The sequence below is a fragment of the Amblyomma americanum genome, chromosome 9 (genome assembly GCF_052857255.1).
Source record: "Amblyomma americanum isolate KBUSLIRL-KWMA chromosome 9, ASM5285725v1, whole genome shotgun sequence".
Classification (NCBI taxonomy): domain Eukaryota; kingdom Metazoa; phylum Arthropoda; class Arachnida; order Ixodida; family Ixodidae; genus Amblyomma; species Amblyomma americanum.
The window spans coordinates 80,240,975-80,264,604 of record NC_135505.1 but is presented as its reverse complement, the minus strand read 5'-3'; the positions used below and the strand labels follow the sequence as shown (position 1 = coordinate 80,264,604).

At 48.5% G+C, this 23,630-nt stretch overlaps 1 protein-coding gene and 1 long non-coding RNA gene across 2 annotated transcripts; one reads left to right on the top strand and one right to left on the bottom strand.

Annotated features, from left to right (window-relative positions):
* On the top strand, positions 1–18,744 carry LOC144105475 (uncharacterized). Its single transcript, XR_013308802.1, has 3 exons — positions 1–320; positions 3,085–3,118; positions 18,684–18,744. It is a non-coding gene; the product is annotated as an uncharacterized LOC144105475 (long non-coding RNA).
* Positions 7,223–18,912, bottom strand: LOC144105472 (uncharacterized). The gene is made up of 2 exons (XM_077638595.1): positions 18,658–18,912; positions 7,223–8,824 (listed from the first exon to the last, which is right to left on the bottom strand). Exons 1-2 carry the CDS (start codon positions 18,793–18,795, stop codon positions 7,622–7,624), a joined length of 1,341 nt encoding a protein of 446 aa, XP_077494721.1. The 5' UTR covers positions 18,796–18,912; the 3' UTR covers positions 7,223–7,621.
* Positions 18,913–23,630: the final 4,718 nt, after the last annotated feature.

Genomic DNA, 23,630 nt, shown 5'->3' with positions numbered 1-23,630 from the left:
GCAGGCATGCCCATCTTGTACGCCGTTTCCAGCCTTTTATTGTTCTGTTCTGGCAAGGAGATAGACAAAGGCTCGTCAGGCCAGTAAATATGTGGAGAAATTTCTGAGACGTAATCTACAATACGTCTCCTAATCGGATGTAAAAAAAAAATCGTAGGGAGCCTACATTGAAGGGTGCAGGGACTGTGTTTCTTAATCCATAAAGCGCTTACGTTGGTGAAGATATGGAACCCGCCTGCAGAGAAAACCTTGGGTTCCAGGCGCTTTCGAAGACACTTTCGCTTTTGGTCTTTCTTCTAGCTGGCCTTACCGTAGAGCGGGTAAGTTTTCGTGTCTGGGTCAATCTTCGTCAAGCGACAGTGCAAAACCTGTTATGCTGACAACTAACTCCCTGTGTGCTAAAGTATCACAGAGTAGCATTTTTTGTTGAAAATTCAAAAAAAAATTGAGATCTCATTCACTGCGATTTGAAAAGAAACCTGCAGATATTTTTTGCAAGATGTTTGAACTTTTCTCCGCTCTCCGTCAAATACTAAAATGAGAGGCGACCCGTGATAAAAATTAACCGCCATCACCCCTAAGGCTGGGTGTGGTAATCGAGAAGGTTCGCACTAAACCAGTTTCAAACTATTTTCTCTCAGAATCGCTTATTATCAGAAAGAAATGAATTAAGCACGGAAGTAACTATAACTAGCATGAGCTCCTATGTCGTAGATGACCTTTCCTCGGCTGTGCTTATTTCGCAGCTGATATATCAGTTTTTTTTTTTAATTCGATTCCCAACCTCGGGAGCCGCAAGAAATTAGGCTACTCCAAGAAAGTTCAATAGGCATTTCCACGAAAGCTTGAGCCATCAATATGCGATTAACCGGCCTTGCACAGAGTACCACACAGTGGTGACGCAACGGCGCCGTGAGAAACGCGTCATCTGCTACAGCGGTTTTTCCGCTCCGTTTTTCCTGCCACTTGATGCCGCGCCGATAATTCGTGCCTTCTCTTCTAGAGAGATGAACTTCCGCTTCCTTGAAAAAGTCACCATGTTCATGTCAATTGCAGCGCACAAGCACGAGTGAAAAAAACTCGGGCTAACGCGCTGCTGCTGTTGCCAGGCTGCTGCGTCCTTTGGCGACAGATTGGCCGCGGCTCTGGCTTCGAAGAAAACGGGAGCTTGCACCCGCGCCTTGTCGCAAGGCAGCCAGCGCGATTGTCATCACCACCAAGCAATGGCGGTCTTCATGTGCGTTTGAAAGAGTGGATCAATTGGTTGCATCGAAAGCTTAGTGAAACAAAGCAGCGTGGACCCACAGAAGTACACAGATGGGTGGTGATATGGTTGTTTTATTGCAAGTTAGATTATTAGACCCAACTTCGCTTAGCAAAAACTTCGTTGAAGCGGAAACGCGCCCCAGAAATGGTTAGTTGTGATGAGAAATCTCTTCCATTACTTTTTATGGCGAGCTAACCTTGAATAGGAAATATTTCGTTGTATCGGGGTTCGACTGTATAGTGAATTAGATCAACCCTCGCACTTTGGGACCAACAAATACATTTAATTCAGTTGAATTAATACACCATTGGTGATATTTCTGCACGAGGACAGGTCTTCAACCAAATTCAGGAATAACACTGTGCTAGACGTTGTTAAGCGTTCAGTTGTTCTCCCGAGTCTCTGGAACGAAATTGCGTCCCTAATGGCAACCACAGTCACGCCTTGAAGGAAGAGCGATATGGTGTTCACAGAGATGAAGACGGCTACGGTTGACTCGTGTAGGCAGTGCATTTGTGTCGAATGCGTAATCTGAATGAAGTCAAATCAATGATCAATAATCATGCACCATGTGAGGATGAACTATTAATACTGGAAGAACAAAAACAGCGCACCAACAGGGACAAGAATGAAGACGGAACTGGCGTTCTTGTCCCTGTTGCTGTGCTGTTTTTGTTCTTCAAGTATGCCAAGTATGATTTCAAGTGTGATTTTAAGATTTCAAGTATCAAGTATAATTTTAACACTGACTTTTACCTACATACTTTCTTTTTATGTTAGAAACTTCCTGCTGCAATGACACTTGCTAACCATACTTTCGCACGCCTAAAGGTGATTGTGACACGCCAAGCGCTGAAGGCCAAGATACCTACGATTCGTGCTTACTTCTCACGTAGTATCAATTGCTCTCTCTGTGTTCTTGCGGCCGCAGCGGTCACTGTCTGTAGGCTTTAGGAGTGCTGTCAGCTAATCGCAGTGCCACCTGGACAGCGCGCGGTCTCTATTCTACACACCACGAGTTCCTCGTAACGAGACAAACAATTTATCACCCTTGGCTTAATCTTTTCTACCTTTGAGCCACTCCGATACAAATTTTTTTTATTGAACGTCTTGGGAGTTTCTGTAGCTCTTCAAAAACTTGAGTTCTATATCTGATACTATGACAAAAATTTATCTGCAAGAAATCCTCGTCCTGTGCATTGCACACCATAGTCCTCATCAACTTATAGTACTATCGAACTGATATCTGCACCACACGTGGCGGTGACCAAGAAAAGCAAAACCATGAGCCAAACAGGCTAAACACATATTTTTGCACATCTACTCGGTTCAACTGCGTTAGAATCCTACCAATTATTTCTTCGAATGCAACTACATCCCCAAACGTGTTGTCACCGACTGTACATACGAATGATGACTGCCCCTTTTAATGCCGTACACCAGCCCTACAATCTATTCAGTACAATAGCTTTCGTAAACGCTCTGGTTCAAGCACAACACTTCATTTCCACACACACGTAATATAAGCAACGAATGAAACTTGAACAAGAAAACTGAGGTGGCAACAACAAATACGAACACATTAGCTCCTGGAGAGCAAATACAAGCGACGTTGATAAATACCCCCGAAGAAGAGTTTTCGCGCTTTCCAAGTGAAACTACCCTCCGCTAATATTGAGCTACTCCTAGCTAAGAGCTTCTTATTTTGCTGTTCGCGGCTAAGAATTGTCTTGTTGGCGTTTCATTTCTTGCCAATAGTACATCGACAGTGGTACTCGGGGTGTTAACAATGTATGGCGCTTGCTATTTGCTTACAGGTTCACAGCGACCCGTGCACAATAAACCCCAAGAGTAAGCAAATTCACTCTGACGTCCAGAGTAGCTTGACGTGTATTTTATCGCATGTGCCTGAAAAACGAACAATCATGCCTGCCTCGAGTTTCCGTCTAGAGGATTTGCTAGTGACAAAGAGATTGCAGGTTACGTAAGCATCGTCATCGCTCTAATTAAAGTTCCTCTCCTTGTTCCTTGCCATAATACTTTTGAAAACCACGAGACCGGCTAGGTTTCAGGCCAGCCAGATGACATTATAGTCTCACAGGAGAATTAAGAAAAGTATAAGTAGAATGAAGCATAATCCGCCTCTGAATATTTCTGAACAAAGTAGAACGGTACAAGAGCGCTATGCCGCATACTCTTGAAAGATAAAAAAGCGCTAAATGGGCCCACAACAGAATAAAAAAGCAGACAGGGCGCGATCTGTCTCGACGCTTCAAATTGAATGTCAGCGGCTAGTTCGCTTTTCCATTCTGGTGCAGACCAGTCCACCTGACCAGGCGCTGCAAATAACACTTTTAATGAAGAACGAGGTTATAACTGCTCATAACTAACCTCTTGAGATGTTTTGCTGTCGTTTGTTTATGGAAAAACAAACTCGGATTTTGACAATGCACTATCAGCGTAATTGTTAATTTTAAAGCAAGATATTGCTTCACAAAGAAGTACGAATGTGGATTCGCTCAACTGTTACCTCTCAAGGTTTTCGTCCAGATATTGGAGTTATTGGCAGCCTCATTATATGCTCTGTGCTGTGTATTACGGAGATTAAAGCACTAACCACTAACATAAACCACTTCTTTATTGAAGCTGGTAAGCCTACATTAGATCAAGCCCTCTCAAAAGCTCTCGTATGCAACCTAATTACCACTTTACCTAACTCTATTTCATTGCTGCCTGTGATCCCACAAGAAGTAGCTGCATACATTGGGAAAATAAAAAACAATGTCTCAGCAGGCCATGACGATATCAAAGCGATACCTTTGAAGTATTTTTCTGCATTAATATGCGACGTTCTAGAGTATATTATAAATCTGATGTTCACATGTGGTGTGTTCCCTGATGAATTGAATATTGTTCGTGTTTGTCCTCTATATAAAGGAGGAAATAGAAATGATATCACGAACTATAGTCCCATCTCTGTGTTATCAGTGTTATCGAAGGTATTTGAAGGAACCATTAATAGCAGATTAGAAAAGTTCTTAGCGTTCATAACATTATTAACACGTCTCGTATGGCTTTTGAAAAACAAATCTTCTGAGCAAGCTTTACTGGCTGTTAAAGAAAAGATCGTTGACAACACTGGATCCAGAGCATACACTCTTGGTCTGTTCTTAGACCTTCGGAAACCTTTTGACTGCGTACAGCATGAAATTGCTTATGCATTGCGTACCTATCCTCATGACTTCTGCTGCCTCAATTATCTCCCTGGTGAGCTGGTCTTTGCTTTTCGCCACAATTTTACTGCTCGAACATTGGACGGCATGATCAATCACGACAGTGAATCCTGATATGGCTGGCGGCATTCTTCACATTATTGTTGTGCTCCTTAATTCTTTCATTTAAACACCGACCAGTTTGGCCAACGTACGACCGACCACAAGACAGAGGAATTGAATATACCAAGTTGTCTTAGCACTGAACATATTTCTTCTCATGCTTCTTCGTGCACACAGGAACATCGCGACGTGTTTTGTTTGGCCAATTTACACGCGCACATAAGGTCCTCAATTTTACGCGATAGGTACGCAATGCATAAGCACCCCTTCTGTTGCTATCTCGGAAAAAGAACACGGATACCTAATGTCATAGATTACGTGTTTCGGCAAAGCTTTCGCACAATCACATGATAGGCTGTGAAGCGATATTTTTTTTCTTATTTTTCTCTGTTTTTCCGTTATTCTGTGATACCAGCGTGTATTTAACCACTGCATGGTGCCCTGAATAAATCTATTCTGTTGTTAGTTCAGCGCTGTGTTTTGTCTCTTTCTGTCTGGATTCGAGCCGTTGCGCTGGTTTGCAAAAACCAAATGTGCCATAATCCTATTTGCTGACCCGTTCAAACCTATATACATTTTTCAGTAGGGTTTTCAAATTCGGCCTGTGGTTCGGCTTCATGTTCGCCCTAGTTTCAGACGATGTTCGCCTGAGTTTTTCCAGGATGGGGTTAAAGCACTTAACGCATGATACCAATCAGGAAAGGTTTCACGTGGGAAGTTGCAATTTTCCATTTCTGCTCACCGAGTGCTTACAGGAAATATTTAGGAGCCAGAGTAGAAAGAGCTCGGGATAAAATTCAATGGGTACGTTTATTAACCTCTGATCTGCTCATGGCATTGTGATGCTAAGTAACTCAAAAGAGGACCTATACAGGCACAGCCGAGCAATGGGTCTAAAAAATTGTAATGGGTCTAAAGCTGGGTCTAAAGCAATTTTTTTTTATTTATTTATAAATACTGCGGTCTTGAACAACAAGACCATCGCAGGTGGGTACATAATTTGTGTAACACCAAAGGACAAAAAAAAAGGAAATACAGCAGACAAGGCGTCACAGCAACGAAATTAGTACATCACACTGTACTGTATCGTTTCACAACCTCAGAATATATATACTGCAGTCATAGAGCCAAGCATATAATTAAGTAAATCTCAACAAATTACTCATCAACCGAACATTCAAAATTTCGTCACTTGTTGCAGCAGCGCCTCAAAATGGGACAAATTATTCTCTTCGACTATATGACCAGCAAGGTTGTTCCATTCGGTAATAGTTCTAGGATAATAGGAATATTTGTAGCAGTTCGTTCTTGTGGATAAAGGTTTTACGGAAAGAGAATGTCTCAGGCGTGTTGCATAACCACTAGAGTAACTAACAATTTTCGAGATGTCAATGTTGTATTGCCCATGAATTAACTGGAAAAAGAATTTCAAACGACAAATACGGTTTCTATCAGTAACGGATGGTAAGCCACTCTTTTTAATAAGATTAGTGATAGAAGTGCGACGATAGGAATTATAAATAAAACTTACTGCTTTCTTTTGAATCCTTTCTAATTTGTTAATGTTAATCTTGGTATATGGGTCCCAGATCATTACGGCATATTCTAAGATTGGCCGCACAATAGTGTTATACGCAAGGAAACGTGTTTCAGGAGTAGCGAACCGTAGTGCACGCCTCAAGAAGAATATTTTGCGCAGAGCATTTGCCGAGGTGGTATCAATATGTTTGTTCCAGGAAAGATTATTGGAAATATATAGGCCGAGATATTTGTAGCATGTTACCTCTGAGAGTGCACTATCGGAAGTACCATACTGGTAGAGAAGAGGATTCCTTTTAAGCGTTATTCTCATATATACTGTTTTATCAAAATTTATCACCATTTGCCACCTATCACACCAGCGCATTACCTTCCGAAAGTCATTATTTAGCCTGATTTGATCTTCACTTGAGTTAATTCGTTCATAGAGGACACAATCATCGGCATATAACTTAACATTAACAGAGAGATCTTGGACGATATCATTAATATAAATAATAAACAAAAGCGGTTCAAGCACATGGGTCTAAAGCTTGTAATCCTACACGTGCTTTTCGGCGCACATGTGCATGGTGATAACCGGGCATTTCTACCACGAAAACGAAAGCAGAAATACCTCGTGTAACGCTCAAGGCATTCGTCCATGACTGACATCAGGCACGTATATAACGGGGAGCGGAAGAGGGCCCGGTACCCCCCTTCCCCCTCCCCGCTCACTTGCCAGAGCTCAGCCAGCTTCCACCAGCATACGACTCAAAAACGAAGCGGCTTTTCCTCGTCAAAGGACCGCCTTATAGCCAATGGCGTCGGCCGATTCTCATAAGCCTGCTTGCGCAACGATGCGAGAATAGTGATCCCTTCATTGTCAACCCATTCCCTGCATTATCACACTATCAGGTTAGAATCGGTCGACGCTATATCTGGAAGCGGGTCCTTTGACGGGGAAAAGACGCTGCGTTCTTGAGTCGTATCTCACTACAGAAGAAATTCTTTTCGGCCCCTGCCGAAGAAAAGATCCTGGCTACGTGCCTGACTGAAATGCTTCGATACGTTGAGAGAAGCCACCATAAATAGCCCGCCGACCGAGTGTACCTTTTTTTTATTCACAGCGCAACAAAACAAACAAACGTTTGGTACAGACCTTCTAAGCGTATACTCTTCAAACATTGAGTTGATACAAAGCAAATTCGGTAGATGAGCGGCAGAGCTTAAGACTAACTGACGATAACTGAAGTGACAATTTGTTTTTTCTTTCAGCAGGCTACCGATATTTCCTTGAAATGTTTTTTTTTTTGGTCCCATTAAAAACTGCACGTGGGGAGCCACGTTTATACAACCTAACGTTAAAATGCCGTTGCCAGTACTGGCATAACGGGTTGTTGCAGAGACCTAAGCAACCAAGGAACTTTGCTGATCCGATTAAACCACGGGTACTTCAGTCCGATTACCGTTTAGGCCACTGGCCTGATTCCCATGCGGCTCATAGCAGCAGCTGCCACATCACACGAAGCCGGTCGAACAGCACATAGCCGTCACGGGTGAGGCGATCTAGGCTTGAAAAAGGAACAAAAAAAGCTTGGTCATTACTTGAACCTGTAGGCTTTTCAACGGTTCGAAAAGGAGCCGGTCTAACAAGCGTTTCCCATTTTGTATCATTTTGTGGATGTATGATGCTGAGCTTAACGCTGTACGCAAATGGCCACGTAAGAGAGTCGTCGAGGTCACCCTTGTGTAACTGAAAAAGTACACGTAACATCACTGAATCACCTTCTTTCTTGAACGATACCCCAGGTGATATGCAATATCCACGAAGGTACACCGTCTCGTGGAAATAGTTAGCAAAGCCCTTTTTCAATGCAGCTTCTTTAAGTGCGTGTACACCTATGACAAAAAATGTGCAGTGGTCCGCGTGCAGCGCAGTCATCCGGAGCAGCTGTTTGGTCCAATGCAATATGTCCTCACTCTTTTCTTTTGATTCAGCAGCCGAGGTCCCCACGATGTCTGCGATCTGTGCCAACTTCTCAGTATTCCGCTTCGTCGGATTGACAACCTCTTCCTTCAGTGTGTTGCTTATTATGTTCATAGTGCTGGCAAGATTTTCTGTTTGATCTTCTCTGGCTATCAGACATTCTTTTATCCGCTCATTACAGGCCAATATTTCGTTCACACTTGTCGTGAAACACTTTTGATTCTCTACTATTACTTCCGGCAGTCTTCTCAAACTTTCGCTCAAAGCGCCGGTTCCTTCCCTCATTGTTCTATCTGCCAGTTCACCTCTCAAACTGTCCTTGAAAGCGGTCAGTTCTTTTCTTAGCGTTTCTTTGAAGGCGTTCATGTTGTGGCAGATTTCGTTGAGTCTGTCGTCACGTGATCGCCTGTCAGCAGGCAACTGCTCGAGAAATGCTTTCATTTCGCATGCCTGCTGTTCCAATGCTCTCCTGAAAGATGAGAAAATCGCCGTGTCGTCCCTGAAACTGGACTGCCCTTCGCACTGGGAAGCGAGTGGCGTCACCGAGGCACGACAGTCGGATTTGAGATGCGCGCAAACGTCACTGCGCGCAACACTGGCCGAACACTTGGGGCAGAAAACATGGTGGTGTTTACAGTCGCGCTGGAAATTGCGAGAGATCTCCGAAGCGGCCACAAAGTCCGCGCAGCCATTTTCTTGGTTCCAGCAGTTTACCTGAAATAAAAAAGATAAGATTAGGTTTATGAGCCGCCCCTGAGAAGTACAACTCAGGTCGTAACATCTCGATTAAATACAAAGCCTGTGAGGACAACTAGAGTTTCTTTCTTACAAAGTTGTCACGTGACCAGACTCCGAGGACTAACGCGAAGAGAAGTAATTTCGACAAATTTCTGTATTTAATTCAAATTATGTCGGAATCGAGAAATTTATAAAGAGCAAGGCATGATCATTTCAGAAACGTTTTCAGCTCAGCGCTTGCATGGTAGTTATACAGTTATATCGAAAATTCTTAATTCTGTGTTAATCGTGTTAACGTGCGGACGGACGGACAGATAGACAAGACAGAAAGACAGACAACGCCCAAATGCGGGTAATGGCCACCATATGTGCTAGCGCACTGAAACTTTCCGACGCCTTCAATTTGCACTTCAGCAGCGTGGCACTTGGGGCTTATGAGGGTGGATACCTCGACAACATTCGGTGGAATGAATTTTCTACCTTTATTAAACTTAACAATGAAACAGCTTACTTCTGTAATTAAGAAAAATCTTACGCCCAGTAATGCCGAGGTAATGAAGGAACCCGCATAAACCCAATGAAGTACGTGCCTGAATTTCTGGTGCCATGTAGTACGTATACATACATTTTACATTTTTAACCTTTGCTTTGGCAAGGTTTATTTTCCTTCTAATTGCAGGTCCACCCGCCGCGGTGGCTCAGTGGTTAGGGCGCTCGACTACTGATCCGGAGTTCCCGGGTTCGAACCCGACCGCGGCGGCTGCGTTTTTATGGAGGCAAAATGCTAAGGCGCCCGTGTGCTGTGCGATGTCAGTGCACGTTAAAGATCCCCAGGTGGTCGAAATTATTCCGGAGCCCTCCACTACGGCACCTTTCTTCCTTTCTTCTTTCACTCCCTCCCTTATCCCTTCCCTAACAGCGCGGTTCAGGTGTCCAACGATATATGAGACAGATACTGCGCCATTTCCTTTCACCAAAAAACCAATTATTAATTATTAATTGCAGGTTGCGAGTTACTCGCCGCGGTGGCTCAGTGGTTAGGGCGCTCGACTACTGATCCGGAGTTCCCGGGTTCGAACCCGACCGCGGCGGCTGCGTTTTTGTGGAGGAAAAACGCTAAGCCGCCCGTGTGCTGTGCGATGTCAGTGCACGTTAAAGATCCCCAGGTGGTCGAAATTATGCCGGAGCCCTCCACTACGGCACCTATTTCTCTTTCTTCTTTCACTCCCTCCCTCATCTCTTCCCTTACGGCGCGGTTCAGGTGTCCAACGATATATGAGACAGATACTGCGCCATTTCCTTTCCCCAGAAAACCAATTATTATTATTAGGTTGCGAGCATTACTTTCCTCCCCCATATTATAGCGCCTCATAATACGGAGAGCATATTATAGAGAGCAGTCAGCATATCTTAAATGCTGACTGCTCAGTTCGGCTCTGCCCCGCCGCGGTGGCTCAGTGGTTAGGGCGCTCGACTACTGATCCGGAGTTCCCGGGTTCGAACCCGACCGCGGCGGCTGTGTTTTTATGGAGGAAAAACGCTAAGGCGCCCGTGTGCTGTGCGATGTCAGTGCACGTTAAAGATCCCCAGGTGGTCGAAATTATCCCGGAGCCCTCCACTACGGCACCTATTCTTCCTTTCTTCTTTCACTCCCTCCTTTATCCCTTCCCTTACGGCGCGGTTCAGGTGTCCAAAGGTATATGAGACAGATACTGCGCCATTTCCTTTCCCCCCAACACCAATTATTATTATTATATTCGGCTCTGGAAAGGGGCTTGGAACGGAGCTTGCTCTTCTTGCTCCGAAGGAATTAATCCTTTACGTATTGGAAGGTCAAGCACCGGTTTTAGAACATCTGTCGATTTCATGAAAATCTTCGACTACATAAACTAGACAATTCTTAGAAAGAAAGTAGACTATTACAGTTTTCGAAACAAATCTGGTTCATAATAAAAACAGCCCAAAAGATGACGGACCAGAGAAAGGAGAACACGAGGCAAGCGCTGACTCGAAACTGGCATCTTTATTCTTTAAACCTTCTTTAAACATTTTATTCTGTGTTTTTAGGTTCTTTTGGTTTCATGCCTTTCTGTGTTCTTATATAAGAACCTTTAAGAAAATAAACCGTGACTATTACGGTTTTCAATGCAAAGCTGGTTGTATCGTACAGTCCTGTTTGCAGTACAGAATTCAAATCGGAAATATTGATAATTAATTTTTGGATCTGTTGCCAACTTCTTTCGAGGTAGCGCAGGTTAGCATTCTGAGATCTTTCCTGTTTAATATGTATGTTAACGTCTACGTCTATCGTTTCTCAAGATGTTATTGACCTTGTAACAATAGCACCCGCATTTACATTATTTATTTGCGCTGATGCCAGCATTTTTTTATTGGATAAAGTACTTGCGAATTAGTAACCGATGCCAAGAAAATGTTAAAATGACAGGATTTTCGATCGCTACAAAAGGGTTTAAAATACATGTATCTGGCACAATAGCCACGCTCTTTCGAAGAAAAAACAGAAGCCTTATTCCGGAACCATCAGCTACGTTTAAATTCACTTTTATTAAAGACGTAACGAGTTTTAGAACACTTGTTGTTACATTCCAAATAACTTTCTAGAGATGTACATATAACTGGCATGACAGCCAAGCTATCTCAAGTCATCGGTGCCATGAAATATTAACGCGACAGTGTTAAGGGCCCCGTTTCGCAGAAAAGCCGGTGTCGTCGGCACCGTTGGCCGTGAGCGAAAAATGGCGCATCTCGGTGAACTCTTGAACCGCGCCGTAAGTGAAGGGATTTTCCTTCCCTTACGGCGCGGTACGGGGGTACAGCGAGAATTGAGACACTGGCGTCATTTCCTTTCCCTACAACCAATTTTCATTTCGTTTTCCTTCCCTGACGGCCCGGTTCGGGTGTCCACCGAGATATGTAAGACAGGCGTCCTTCCCTTAAATTGTCCAACGGGCCACGCGTCGCGCCGAACGGGCGTAGATGTCCCGTTGGACTCCTTGGCAGCGCTGCAACACGCTGCCGCGTCTCACTCTTAAAGACGAAGCTTAAGCGTCCTCCAATTTTTAAGGTGCTTTTATCTCACCACTCAGCAGAGCACAAAGAATACATGCCCTAAAAGAAATACCTAGGAATGGTTGAAAATGTTCCGAACAATTCGTACACTATACATATTCCGGAAGTACAATGTGTTGCAAAATAATGCACTGCTACTACCGACAGTGCAAAGCCTTTAAGCGGGAGATAAAAAATGAAGCACTTTCTGAAGGAAGTGGGAAATTTAGAAAGTGCCACTCAAGTCTATAAAAGACGCAAAAGACGGTCAGGACAATAAGTAAAAATATATAGGACGACATACGGGCGAGAAATGCGGGTAAACAGATTACCCACATTGTTAAACTGATTTGCCTGCCACAATACTGACTAATAACATTACCTTCAAACTCTGCGCAGCTTCTTTTAACGTAATTCCATAGGAATTTAAGGAAAATTTCAGGCTAAGCACAAACTGCTTTATCCGATGTTCCAGATATCTGTGTGAACTCATTAGTTTTAATTTCGTATACTTATTTAATGAATCCGATACTGCCCTGTGCGATTGTGATGTCACGTTCAATTTGAATTGAATTGGCTGTTGTGGAAAGGAAATGGCGCAGTATCTGTCTCATATATCGTTGGACACCTGAACCGCGCCGTAAGGGAAGGGACAAAGGACGGACTGAGGGAAGAAAGGACGAAAGAGGTCTGCTGTGTAGTGCAGGGCTCCGGATTAATTTCGACCACCTGCGGATATTTAACGTGCACTGACATCGCACAGCACACGGGAGCCTTGCCATTTGCGCCCTAAAATTCGTGGTGGTCATGTTGCTATTACTTTGTGCTTCCATATGCGATTATTTGTTTAATATATGCCCGGTTTTTATATTACTTTTTATTTTTGTTCGCTTTTAATTTTTAAAGGTGCATGTAAACGCTGATGTAATGTGAACTTATGCTTCACACACATAAAATTGGTGCTTGTGCTGCACAAATAACAGGCCAGTGGCGTGAGGTTCTTTCAAGCATGCCCTTCGCGCTAGCTTCGCGGCGCCAGAATGCGGATTGGATTGGAAAACATTTAATTCGTCAGAAAAGGCAGAATGCAGACGATGCGTGCTAGGTGGCTATCAGTCCATGGCTGACAGCGACCTGGGTAGCCCATTCAATGACCCGGGTTTGAACTCCCAAGTCTGAGCTGACCAACACGGCCTCCCACTGCTCGAGAGTAGGAACCTGTATTAGAGATTTCGGGGGCGGCTCCTCTTTACAATTCCACAATAGGTGATCATAAGTGGCTAAATCACCACATAATGTACATGCAGGGTCGTATTCACCGGGGTAGAATTTTGACAACAGGTAAGGCGTCATGAAGGATCGCGTCTGGAGTCGCCTCCAAGTGGTCTCCTTCTCCTTATTAAAGGCTTTGTCTGGAGGAGGGAATATCCTCCTTTCAAGTTTAAAATGATTAGTATTATCGTGAAAAGATGATAGGCCGTCCTTCGAAAAACTCTCAGCAACGACAGCGTCCCCTGCTCGGCTGACGAATCCTCGAGCTGTTATGTGTGCCGCTTCGTTACCAGGGCTCCCCGAGTGAGCCGGGACCCATATCAATTCAATAATTCTGTCCAAGTCTTTGGTTTGATCCAATATGCTCATTGCTGCCTGAGAAATTCTGCCCCTCGCATAATTGCGTACGGCAAATTTAGAGTCGCTGAGTATGGTAGTAGCTTGTCAAGCCAGAATGCGGATTGATTGTAAAACATTTTATTCGCCGGGAACAGCTTGGCAAGAGGTCGCGTTAAGTGGTCGAGAGTACATAGCCCTCGACAACTTTGTCAGCCCACTCCACCGCCAAAACTTGCGTTCTGGGGTCAGAGCTAGCCAGTACGGTCTCCCACCGCTCGAGAGAAGGAGCTGTAACTAGATCACCCGGAGGTGGCTCTATTTTGCAGTCCCACAGGATGTGATCGTAGGTAGCACGTTGGCCACAGTGTTTGCAGTTTGGGTTGTAAAGATCTGGATAAATGTGCGCGAGGAGTGATGGGGTGCGTATCGATCTAGTCTGTAGACGACGCCACGTAACCTCTTGTTCTTTAGTAAGTCTTTTGTCTGGAGGGGGGAAAATTCTCCTCTCTAGTTTAAAATGATTGGTGAGATCATGATATGTGATCATTGAGTCCTTCGTGAAATTCAGGGAGCCAGACTCATCCACTGCCCGGTCGACGAAACCTCGGGCTTTATTGTGGGCTGCCTCGTTCCCCGGATTCCCCGAATGGGCTGGGACCCATATCAATTCGGAATAATTTGGTGAGAATTTGGTTGCGTTAAGGATTCTAATGGAGGTGTTTGTAATTCGCCCTTTAGCGAAATTATTGATACCCATTTTGGAATCGCTGAGGATGATGCTCCCTTGGGTATGTGCTAGGGCGAGGGCTATAGCCGCCTCTTCTGCCGTTTCAGAGGATTTCGTTTTGATTGTCGCCGAGACGATGTGGTCACCATTCTCGTTCACAACCACAACTGCAAAGGCATTGGTGTTTTTGTATTCAGCCGCATCTACATAAAGTGTTGCAGCGCACTGTCTGTATTCCTTATGTAAGGCTTTGGCTCGTGCTTGTCTTCTACCCTCATGGTGTAAGGGGTGCATGTTTTTGGGGAGTGGTTTGATTAGTAGGGCCGTCCTATAGGCGCGGGGTAAGGCTACTTTAGCATCGTTATTCGTAGGTTGAAAGTTAATTCCGAGCCTGGTAAGAATACTCCTGCCAGTTCTGGAATTGGCTAATCGCGCTGTTTGAGCCATTAAATGGGCTTCTTTCAGTTCATTGTAGGTGTTATGTATTCCTAACCTCATAAGCCTTTCGGTTGAGGCATTTAGTGGGAGTCCTAACGCAGCTTATAGGCCTGCCGTATCATGCTATCCAATTTGTCCTTTTCTGCTTTCGAAAATTTCAGATAAGGGGTGGCATAGAGTATCCTGCTCAGCGCAAAGGCCTGCACTAGGCGGCATAAATCTCTTTCCCTCACCCCTTGTCTGCGGTTAGCTATGCGGCGGAGTAATCGCGCCGTCGCTTCTACCGTGCGTTTTAGCTTAGTGAGTGTGTCAGTATTTTTTCCATTTGTTTGTAAATACAACCCCAATATTCTCATGGTCTGTACCTCTTTGATATCGTCCATTAACATAGACGTTTATTTGCGGGGGGGATGTCGTGGTACGCCTACCTCTTTGTTTACGACGGATCACGAAGAGTTCAGATTTTTGCTCAGAACAAGTGAGGCCGGAATCCCATGCGCATGCCTCGATGATGTCCACTGCTGCTTGGAGTGTGTCTTCTATGTAGCCTTCGCATCCTTTGGTTACCCAAAGTGTGATGTCATCTGCATAGAACGTGTGATGTAGGTCTGGTATTTGTGCCAGTTTGGGGGGAATTTTGATGAGGGAGAGGTTAAAAAGGAAAAGGGACAGGACGGAGCCCTGTGGCGTTCCTTTACTTCCTAGTTTGATTGGGGCAGACTCTATTGTTCCGACCGTTATCACTGCTGTTCTGTTAGTGAGGAAGGATCGGATGTAGTACGTCCTTTCTCCGGGGTTGATTTCTGACAAGTTTGTCAAGATGGCTTTGTGGGTGACGTTGTCGAAAGCTTTAACAAGGTCTAAACCCAATATTGCTTTCGTTCCTGTTCCCTCGTCAGCTTCAATTATGTCCTTGTTAAGCTCCAAGAGAATGTCCTGGGTAGATAGTTGGGCCCTGAATCCTAACATTGTTTCAGGTAGGAGGTTCATGTCCTCCGCATATAGTTTTGGAGCCTATTGAGGATGACATGCTCCATGAGTTTGCCTAGGCATGATGTTAATGAAATTGGGCGTAGATTCTCAGTGCTGCGTTTCTTACCCGCTTTAGGAATAAAAGTGATTTTCGCGTGTTTCCACTCTGGTGGTATGTTGCCTGCATGCCAGTATTTGTTCATGAGGTCTGTAACCGCCGCGATCGACGTTGCGTCTATGTTCCTGAGAGTCTTATTTGTTACTTTGTCTGGTCCTGCCGCAGATGTTGTCCGCAGTTTTCCAATTACGTACCACACCTCTGCGTCTGTGATGTCTGCGTCTAAATTTAGATTAGGAGTCCCCCGGTAGTCTGGTTGTGTGGTACTATCATCCGTGTTTAGATAACGTTCTGCTAGCTCTTTGATTAGGTCTTCAGTTGTACCCTCATATTTATGTATGAGTCTGTACAGTTGACTTTGTTGCACGGGACGTGTTTGTTCTGGATCGAGCAGGTGTCTTAGAAGATGCCATGTCTTCTTATTTCCGAGCTGTCCATTGACGCTTTCACACATTTGGTTCCATTGTTGTTTTTGGAGAGTAAGTGTATGTTCCTCGATTCGCCTCTCGATTTCAGCGATCTTTTTGCGTAGTCGCTTGTTGTGTTTTTGCTGCTTCCAGCGTTTTTGGAGACCTTTTTGTGCCTGCCTTCCGAAGCCTTGGCGAACCGCTTCGGGCGAGTCTCCCGCGTAGGCGTTGTAAATGACCCCTTTTACCGAGTCTTCGGGCGCCGCCACGTACGACGTTACGTTGTAGGTTTGACCTTGGAGGTTCAGTTTTTCAATATTGGCGTATGCAGTCACCCGTTGACGATCGGGCGTGCATAGCGTAAAGGTGTTGTTGGCCGTATTGACTCTGATAATGTCTTCATTCTTCACCGTATCATACGGCAGCCTGGCCACCTCGCAGGCGCAGAAGAGTAGTAGTCCGGGCGCAAAGTCCCTCAGATTCCAACCTTGTGGTCGGCAGACGATTTTGTAGTCGTCGGTCGGTAAGCGCGGGAGAAGGGCTTTCTTGCTGAGTGCAAGTAGCTTCTTCCCGTTCTTTCGCGATGGAAAATTGGAATTAGACTTGCCTTGGCCGTGCCCTTGCGCAGGCTCGTCGTCGGTTGATGCGGGCCCTTTATTCTTCAGGCCTCGTTGTCGGTCGCGGTAACGAAGAATGGTTTCCCATTTTCCGGCCTTGAGCTCCGACGGTGATATTTTCTCGCCTTCCACGGCGTACTCCATCTGTGCGGGTCCCTGGGCGCTCAGTTCCCGGCGGAGAGGTGACGAGCTAGGTCGAGCTCGATGGCTAGGCCGGCAGTCAGCCGGCAATATGCCTAGGTGTCCGTAGATTGGCAAAATCCGGCTGCAGCAGGCACTGGACAATGGCCCGGATGTCGTCCAAAATATTCGAGCCCGAAGGCTGACTCTTTCTGCCGAAAAGTGGCTTCGAGGCGGGAGCCCATGCGAGACACGTCAGCACAGCTCCGTGGCTTGGCTTGCGGAGCCCCGGAGAATGCGGAGCCCCGGGGTAGCACATAGCATTCAAACTGCGCGCGCTTAAAACCGACACTGGAGGTAGCGCCCTAGCATCCCCTCGAAATGCTTGGTGCGCTGCAGTCAACTGGGCCGCTCCTCTCTTCAGCAATATCTTTTTAAGACGAAAGCCTTTATAGGCTCATGACTCGCCAGCGGGCATGTTCGCAGAAAAGCGTCAAACTATAGCTGCCAATCAAACTGATGACGCCATCGTAACAAAGCATAATAAAGAGCAAAAAACACGTTAAAATTAATGGGAATGAAAAATGGCAGAAGAAATTAATAAATATTAAAAATTTGAATAATAAAAATTGTATTTAGAAAAATAAAAATAGAGCATAAAAATTCAAAATTTCTGAGGGCAAATCAGTGACACGAGCAGCAACGCCAAGCTAAAGACTTTCGCCTTATCGCACTTTAGGTCAACAAAGTGCCCCCCTGAATTTTTTCTTTGTTGTATTTTACCAGGAGCTCGCTGTCTCGGCCTGCTGAAGCATTGCTCTGCGTATCAAGCGGAAGGATTGATACGCCGTTGCCGGTAGCGCATTCTCGGGCGACCGCCCCTTTTGCCAGGAATGAACATGGCGATAAAAATTTATCCCCGTTAGCGGTGCACTTTTGCGCGCTCTCGCCCGTCCTGTGCACGTCAGTCTCCGACAGTTTATCAAATGGCGGCTACGAAACAAACTTGCGTTTTGACCGCACGTTTTTATACAGCGGCATACCTACTGTCGCGGCGACATAACTGCTGGCGCAGCTTGTATTGCGAACGGTTCGTGCACCATTGTATAACAACAAGTTATGTTCTACTGAAACACTTCTTCCTATCGCCTTCAACTTACATAACGCATGCCGCCGCAGTGGCTCAGTGGTTATGGCGCTCGGCTGCTGACCCGAAATACGCGGGTTCGATCCCGGTCGCGGCGGTCGAATTTCATTGGAGGCGAAATTCCAGAAGCCCGTGTACTGTGTGATGTCAGTGCACGTTAAAAAACCCCAGGTGGTCGAAATTTCCGATGCCCTTCACTACGGCGTCCCGCATAGCCCGAGTCACTTTGGGACGTTAAGCCCCATAAAACAACTCCCATAACTCACATTTACCTCTAAAAAATTAGTTTTGAGGAAAGGAAATGGCACAATATCTGTCCCACATACCGGCGGACACCTGAACCGCGCCGGAAGGGAAGGGTTAAAGGAGGGACTGAAGGAAGAAAAAGGTGCCGTAGTGGAGGGCTCCGAATAACATCGACCACCTGGGGACCTTTAACGTTCACTGCACAGCACACGGGCGCCTTTGCGTTTCGCCTCCATCGAAACGCAGCCGCCGCGGTGGGGTTCGAGCCCGGGAACTCCGGATCAGTAGCCCAGCGCGCTAACCACTGAGCCACCGCGGCGGGTCAACGCACATTTACCTCTCGTTTCAATATCTCGTCGGCAGGGGTGTCCTTCCAGTCGACGTCTCCGTCCAGGCAGCGCTTATGGTCCAAAGGGCAGGCGAGTCCGCCGTCCTCGGCGCACTGTTCGTAGCAGGACTCGCACAAGAGGTGCATGCAGGGAAGAAGGGCAATCGTCCTGCACACCACACCGCAGGCACGGCATATCCTGTTCGGCGGAATCGGTTTAACGAAGCGCAGGGGCCTCCAGTCCAGCTCCGCGTCGAAACCAACCAATGTGTACCGCAGGCCTGCCGACGACTTCGTCCGCAGCTCTCGATAGGCGCTCTGTGAAATACAAGCGGTGGCTTTTCCGCCCCCGCGAAGTCTTATAATGTCTACCTTTTTTTTTTGCGCTGGTCGCCAAGGTTACAACTGGGATGCTATCTGTTCCCTCTTTCTTGTCGCTTGTTGAATTACAGCCACAACGGAAAAAAGATTAGCACAATGACGTCAGCGGAGCGACAGAAATCGCACTGTGTGGCTGGTGCAGCTCTGTGCTTCGCGAACACGCCAGGAACTTGGGCTATCGTCATGTTCCTAACCACAGCGTGGAGCGTTGCTATCTGCCGCTGCGGTGACACGTCGAGTGCGAATCTTTTAACGCGATAACGTTAGGGGCCCCGTGTCGCAGAAAAGCCGGTGTCGTCGTAGGTGGCGTTGGCCGTGAGCGATAAACTGCAGCAGAATTAATAAAACCGAGTAGGAAATTGTTCGAGTTAGCGAATCGAACTAGGGCCTCCGGAGTGCGAGACGAGCACGCTAACCAGTCCGCCTTGTGAGCTTTTTTTATCTTTATTGCCTGTTTCGACTGTTTACACAGATCACAAACATATGTTTTGCGCCGCACTCTCTAACAACAGGAGCGGACATGTGCTTCAGTCACGTGAGAAAATAAGAACTGTTTCAAGGAACACAACTCTCCCATCAACTCGATAACTTCATCTCCAAAACATAACTCATTGTACACTTCACGCTGCTTAGGTATGGTTTCTTTGACCTAACTTCGAACCGACCGCGCATCTTCATCGCAGTGTCGTACAGCCATCCTGCTTCGCCAAATGCTGTGCAGGGTGGTGGTGGTAGTGGTTTTATTAAAAATAATAGTAAAAAGGAAGGAAAAGATTTTTGCTAGCCCCGGCATCTGCCATCGATACTGAAGCACCTGAGCTGGGGCAGCGGAAATAAAGGACAGCAGGCAGAATGGAGAAATGAAATGAAAGAGGTGAGGGGACAGGAATAGAGGACAGGGGGAGAAGTAATATGTACAAACTATTTACACAATAAGTAATGTGTCCAGGTTGTGCGCGTGATTAGTTCAGTTTAGAGGAATTAAATCACACAAGCGCACAGCACTGTGTAGGTTACAACTGGAGTGGGGCGTCCAGTTATTAATCGTTCAAGGTAGAACTCGCGGAGCGTTCGGTCACTGCGTGTAACTACCTGACGGAGAACAGACGGGACGTCAAGCCCGTGTGTTCGAGGAATGCACAGAGGCTCACCAAAGTTCGCTCACGAGTGCGCGCACTGCCCTGCGGCCACAATAGCGTCTTGATGGAGTCTTGTAGTATGCCCTGCGCCCTATAGGCCGCGAGCATATCGCGACGAGCATCGGCGAACGCGGAGCAGCGAAGGAGCAGATGTTCTAGTGTTTCCAGTGCACCGCATCCGTCACACACATCACTCATCGCGATTCCGTGCCGCACCCGTCGTTCCCCGGGCCACACGCAGCCAATGCGCGCGCGGAGGATCATTGCACGTTGCGACCGTGTAAGTGCGCGACAGCCGGTGACACTGTCGATGTGCTCACCTCCCGCGATGTGTGGGTCGGGGTGCTGCTTTCGGAGATGGTCGTGAATGGCCGCACGCACGTCCTCCAGCGCAAGGGGCAGATCGCTGGCAGGTAGTTGGTGTGCAGCGGTCGCGAGGTCGTCAGCTTCTTCGTTGCCGGCGATGCCGCAGTGACCGGGCACCCACTGTGCACGCACGGCACAACCTCTCTGCGCGAGGCGCTCGATGCACGAGCGAATTTCCCGCACTAGTGGGGTACCGCGGCCGTTAGATTGCAGGCGGCTGAGGGCGGCGCGGGAGTCGCACAGCAGAGCACTCCTGGGCCGCGGAGGGCCGAGGGTGAGCAGCAGGTCCAGCCCGAGCCGGATCCCCATCAACTCCGCCGTGGTGGAGGAGCCCAGGAAGGTTGCGTGTTGCTGGCTGTGCAGTCGCAGGGCGGGGATGGTGGCCGCCGCAGCAAGGGAGCAGCTGTCGCGGGCCACTGAGCCGTCGGTGTACACGAGGAGATGGTCCTGGAGCTCCTCGTGTATGACGGCTCTGGCCAGCTGCTGCACAGCGCAGAGGGGTGTGCTCCGCTTTCCCGCGATGCCGACGATCTCTCGCTGTACCTCCGCGGCAGCAGGCCAGGGCGCGCAGGAGCCGTAGGGGGGTGGGCCTTGGGTCAATTGCTCATACTCGAGCAGCGCCGCGCCCATTCGTGAGCGCGGGTGCGAGCGCATACGCTGCAGCAGCGAGCCGCCGCCCGGTGCGCGGTGAAGCCGGTCGTTGTGATTCAGTGCCCTGCGCGCTGCTTGGAGCTCAAGGGGCCACGCTCCTGCCTCGGCCAACGTTGCGGCGCATTGCGAGTTTTTGGGCAGGCCTAGGCACACGCGCAGGGACTTGCGGTGCTGAAGCTCGAGCTTCTTCCAGCACGGCTTGCGCACCGTGACGAGCGGCAGCGCATAGAGCACCGCCCCCAAAGCTGCGGCATTGTATAGACGCAGCGCGGCTTGCTGGGAGATGCCCTGGCCTCGAGCGGTGAGCTTGTGCACGGCGGCGGTGATCCTCTTCATCTGCAGACAGGCCTTGGTCGCCGCGGGGCGGAAGGAAAGGCGCCAGTCGATGTCCAGGCCAAGGTACCGCACCGATTTACGCCAAGGAATCGGAGTCCCGTCCAGTGACAGTGGCGCAAGGTGCGCGCGCGAGCGCGAAACGCAGGCCATGGCCACCGATTTGTCCGCGCTCAGTGACAGACCAAGGCCGCGCAATCTGGCATCGATTGCGGTCAGGGCTCCCTGAATGCACCCCCGCACGCGGAACGCCTCGCCCGGTGGTCCCCGGCACCACAGAGCTATGTCGTCTGCATATATGGACATGTACACATGGTGTCGCCCGATTGTGGGGAGGGAGGCCGGCACCACCGACATGGCCACATTAAACAGAAATGGTGATAGGACAGAGCCCTGCGGCACGCCCATGTCGACCGGGCGAGGCTTGGAGAGCTTACCCCCTACTCGTACGCGCATGGTGCGCCCGCTCAGGAAGCCATGAACGTATCGCAAAAGGCGCCCGCTCACACCGGCCCCCTCAAGCACCGCGAGAATTGGTGCGCGGTGAACGTTGTCAAAAGCGCCCGAGACGTCCAGCAGGAGCAGCAGCGCAATCTGGCCTGCAGCCCTGGCATGCTCCAGCGCTGTAACAACGTCCGATATAGAATCAGCCGTGCACCGCATCCCACGGAAACCCGTCTGCCGCTCGTCAAGCAAATCAGCCTCCGCAGCCCGCTCGTTCAGACGCTGCAACGCCATATGCTCCATGAGCTTACCTGCCGCCGATGTTAATGCCACTGGCCGGTATCCGCTCAGCTCCGTAGGTGGGCGCCCTGCCTTTCGGATGGGACAAACGACCGCGGTTCGCCAATCCTCCGGAAGCTCCCCGCGTTCCCACACCAGGTTGATCTGCTGCAGGAGGATCTGTCGTTGCTGCGCATCCAGGTTTCGCAGCATTTGGTATGTCACCCCGTCCGGTCCGGGCGCCGAGCGGCGGCGGCAGCGCTGCAGCGCATTGTTCAATTCCGCCGCGGTGAACGGCGCATCACATGGACCTTCCGAGGCGACGGGCGAGGGACTGGCGTCGCTTCTGGGGCTCTCAAGAGCAGCTATGTTAGCGGCGTTTGCGGGGCTGGGCGGCGCGAACCGATCGGCAAACCGCTCTGCCAATTCTACAAAGCTGAGCCCGCTGGAGATTGCGAGGGCGGCCAGCGGTTGACGGTTTGCCTGTGGTTCGGTGATGCGCCGCAGGGTGTCAAACAGCCTCCGCGAGCTGACATCTTCCTCCATCCTTTGGCATAGTGAAGCCCACTGCCGGCGGTATAACTTGTTGGCGTGGCGGCGCGCTGCTGCGTCCAAGCGGTTGTAGACAGTCCAGTCGGCGGCTCTGTCAGTCCGTCGCGCCCGTCGCTCTGCGCGATCTCTCTTCTCGCGCAGATTGAGCAGCTTCATATCAGGTGTGGGCTGCCCTGCCCTTACCTCAGCTCGTTGGGTGGCTGCGAGAGCGCTTCGGACTAGACTTGAAAAGAAATCTGCGCCAGTGGCCGCCGCCTCGTCGACCGCCCGCCTGAACGCACTCCAGTTGGTAATGGAGTAGGCACGTTTGAGGCGTGCTGCCATCGCAGTGGGTTCAATTAGGATGGAGTAATGATCCGAGCCCCAGAGAGATGGTGATCGGCGCCATGTCGCCTCGATGCCTCTGGATGCGAAGGCAACGTCGATGCAGGAGCCGGTTGTTCCGCGTCGTCGAAAGGTGGGCTCGCCGGTGTTCAAGGGGGTGAGTCCCAGCTGCGTTGCTGCGTCGTGCAGGTCGTCTCCCCGCGCGGAGTGGCGCGCACTGCCCCACGCACTATGGTGGGCGTTAAAATCACCACAGATGATTTGGCGCGGGGCACAGCACGAAGACACAGCACGAAAACACAGCGCGTTCCACGCGACAGCTGGACGCACATAAACACTGGCCACCGACGTGTCAACACCACCGACGCGCACTGTCACCACCACGCACTCCTGGGCATCAGATGTCGCCGCCGCCGAGCCGACGAGGGTGTGCTGGACGTCCTGCCGCACGTATATCGCGCACCTTGATTTCCCGGGGCGATGAGATGTGACACAACAGGGCACTGCGGCACA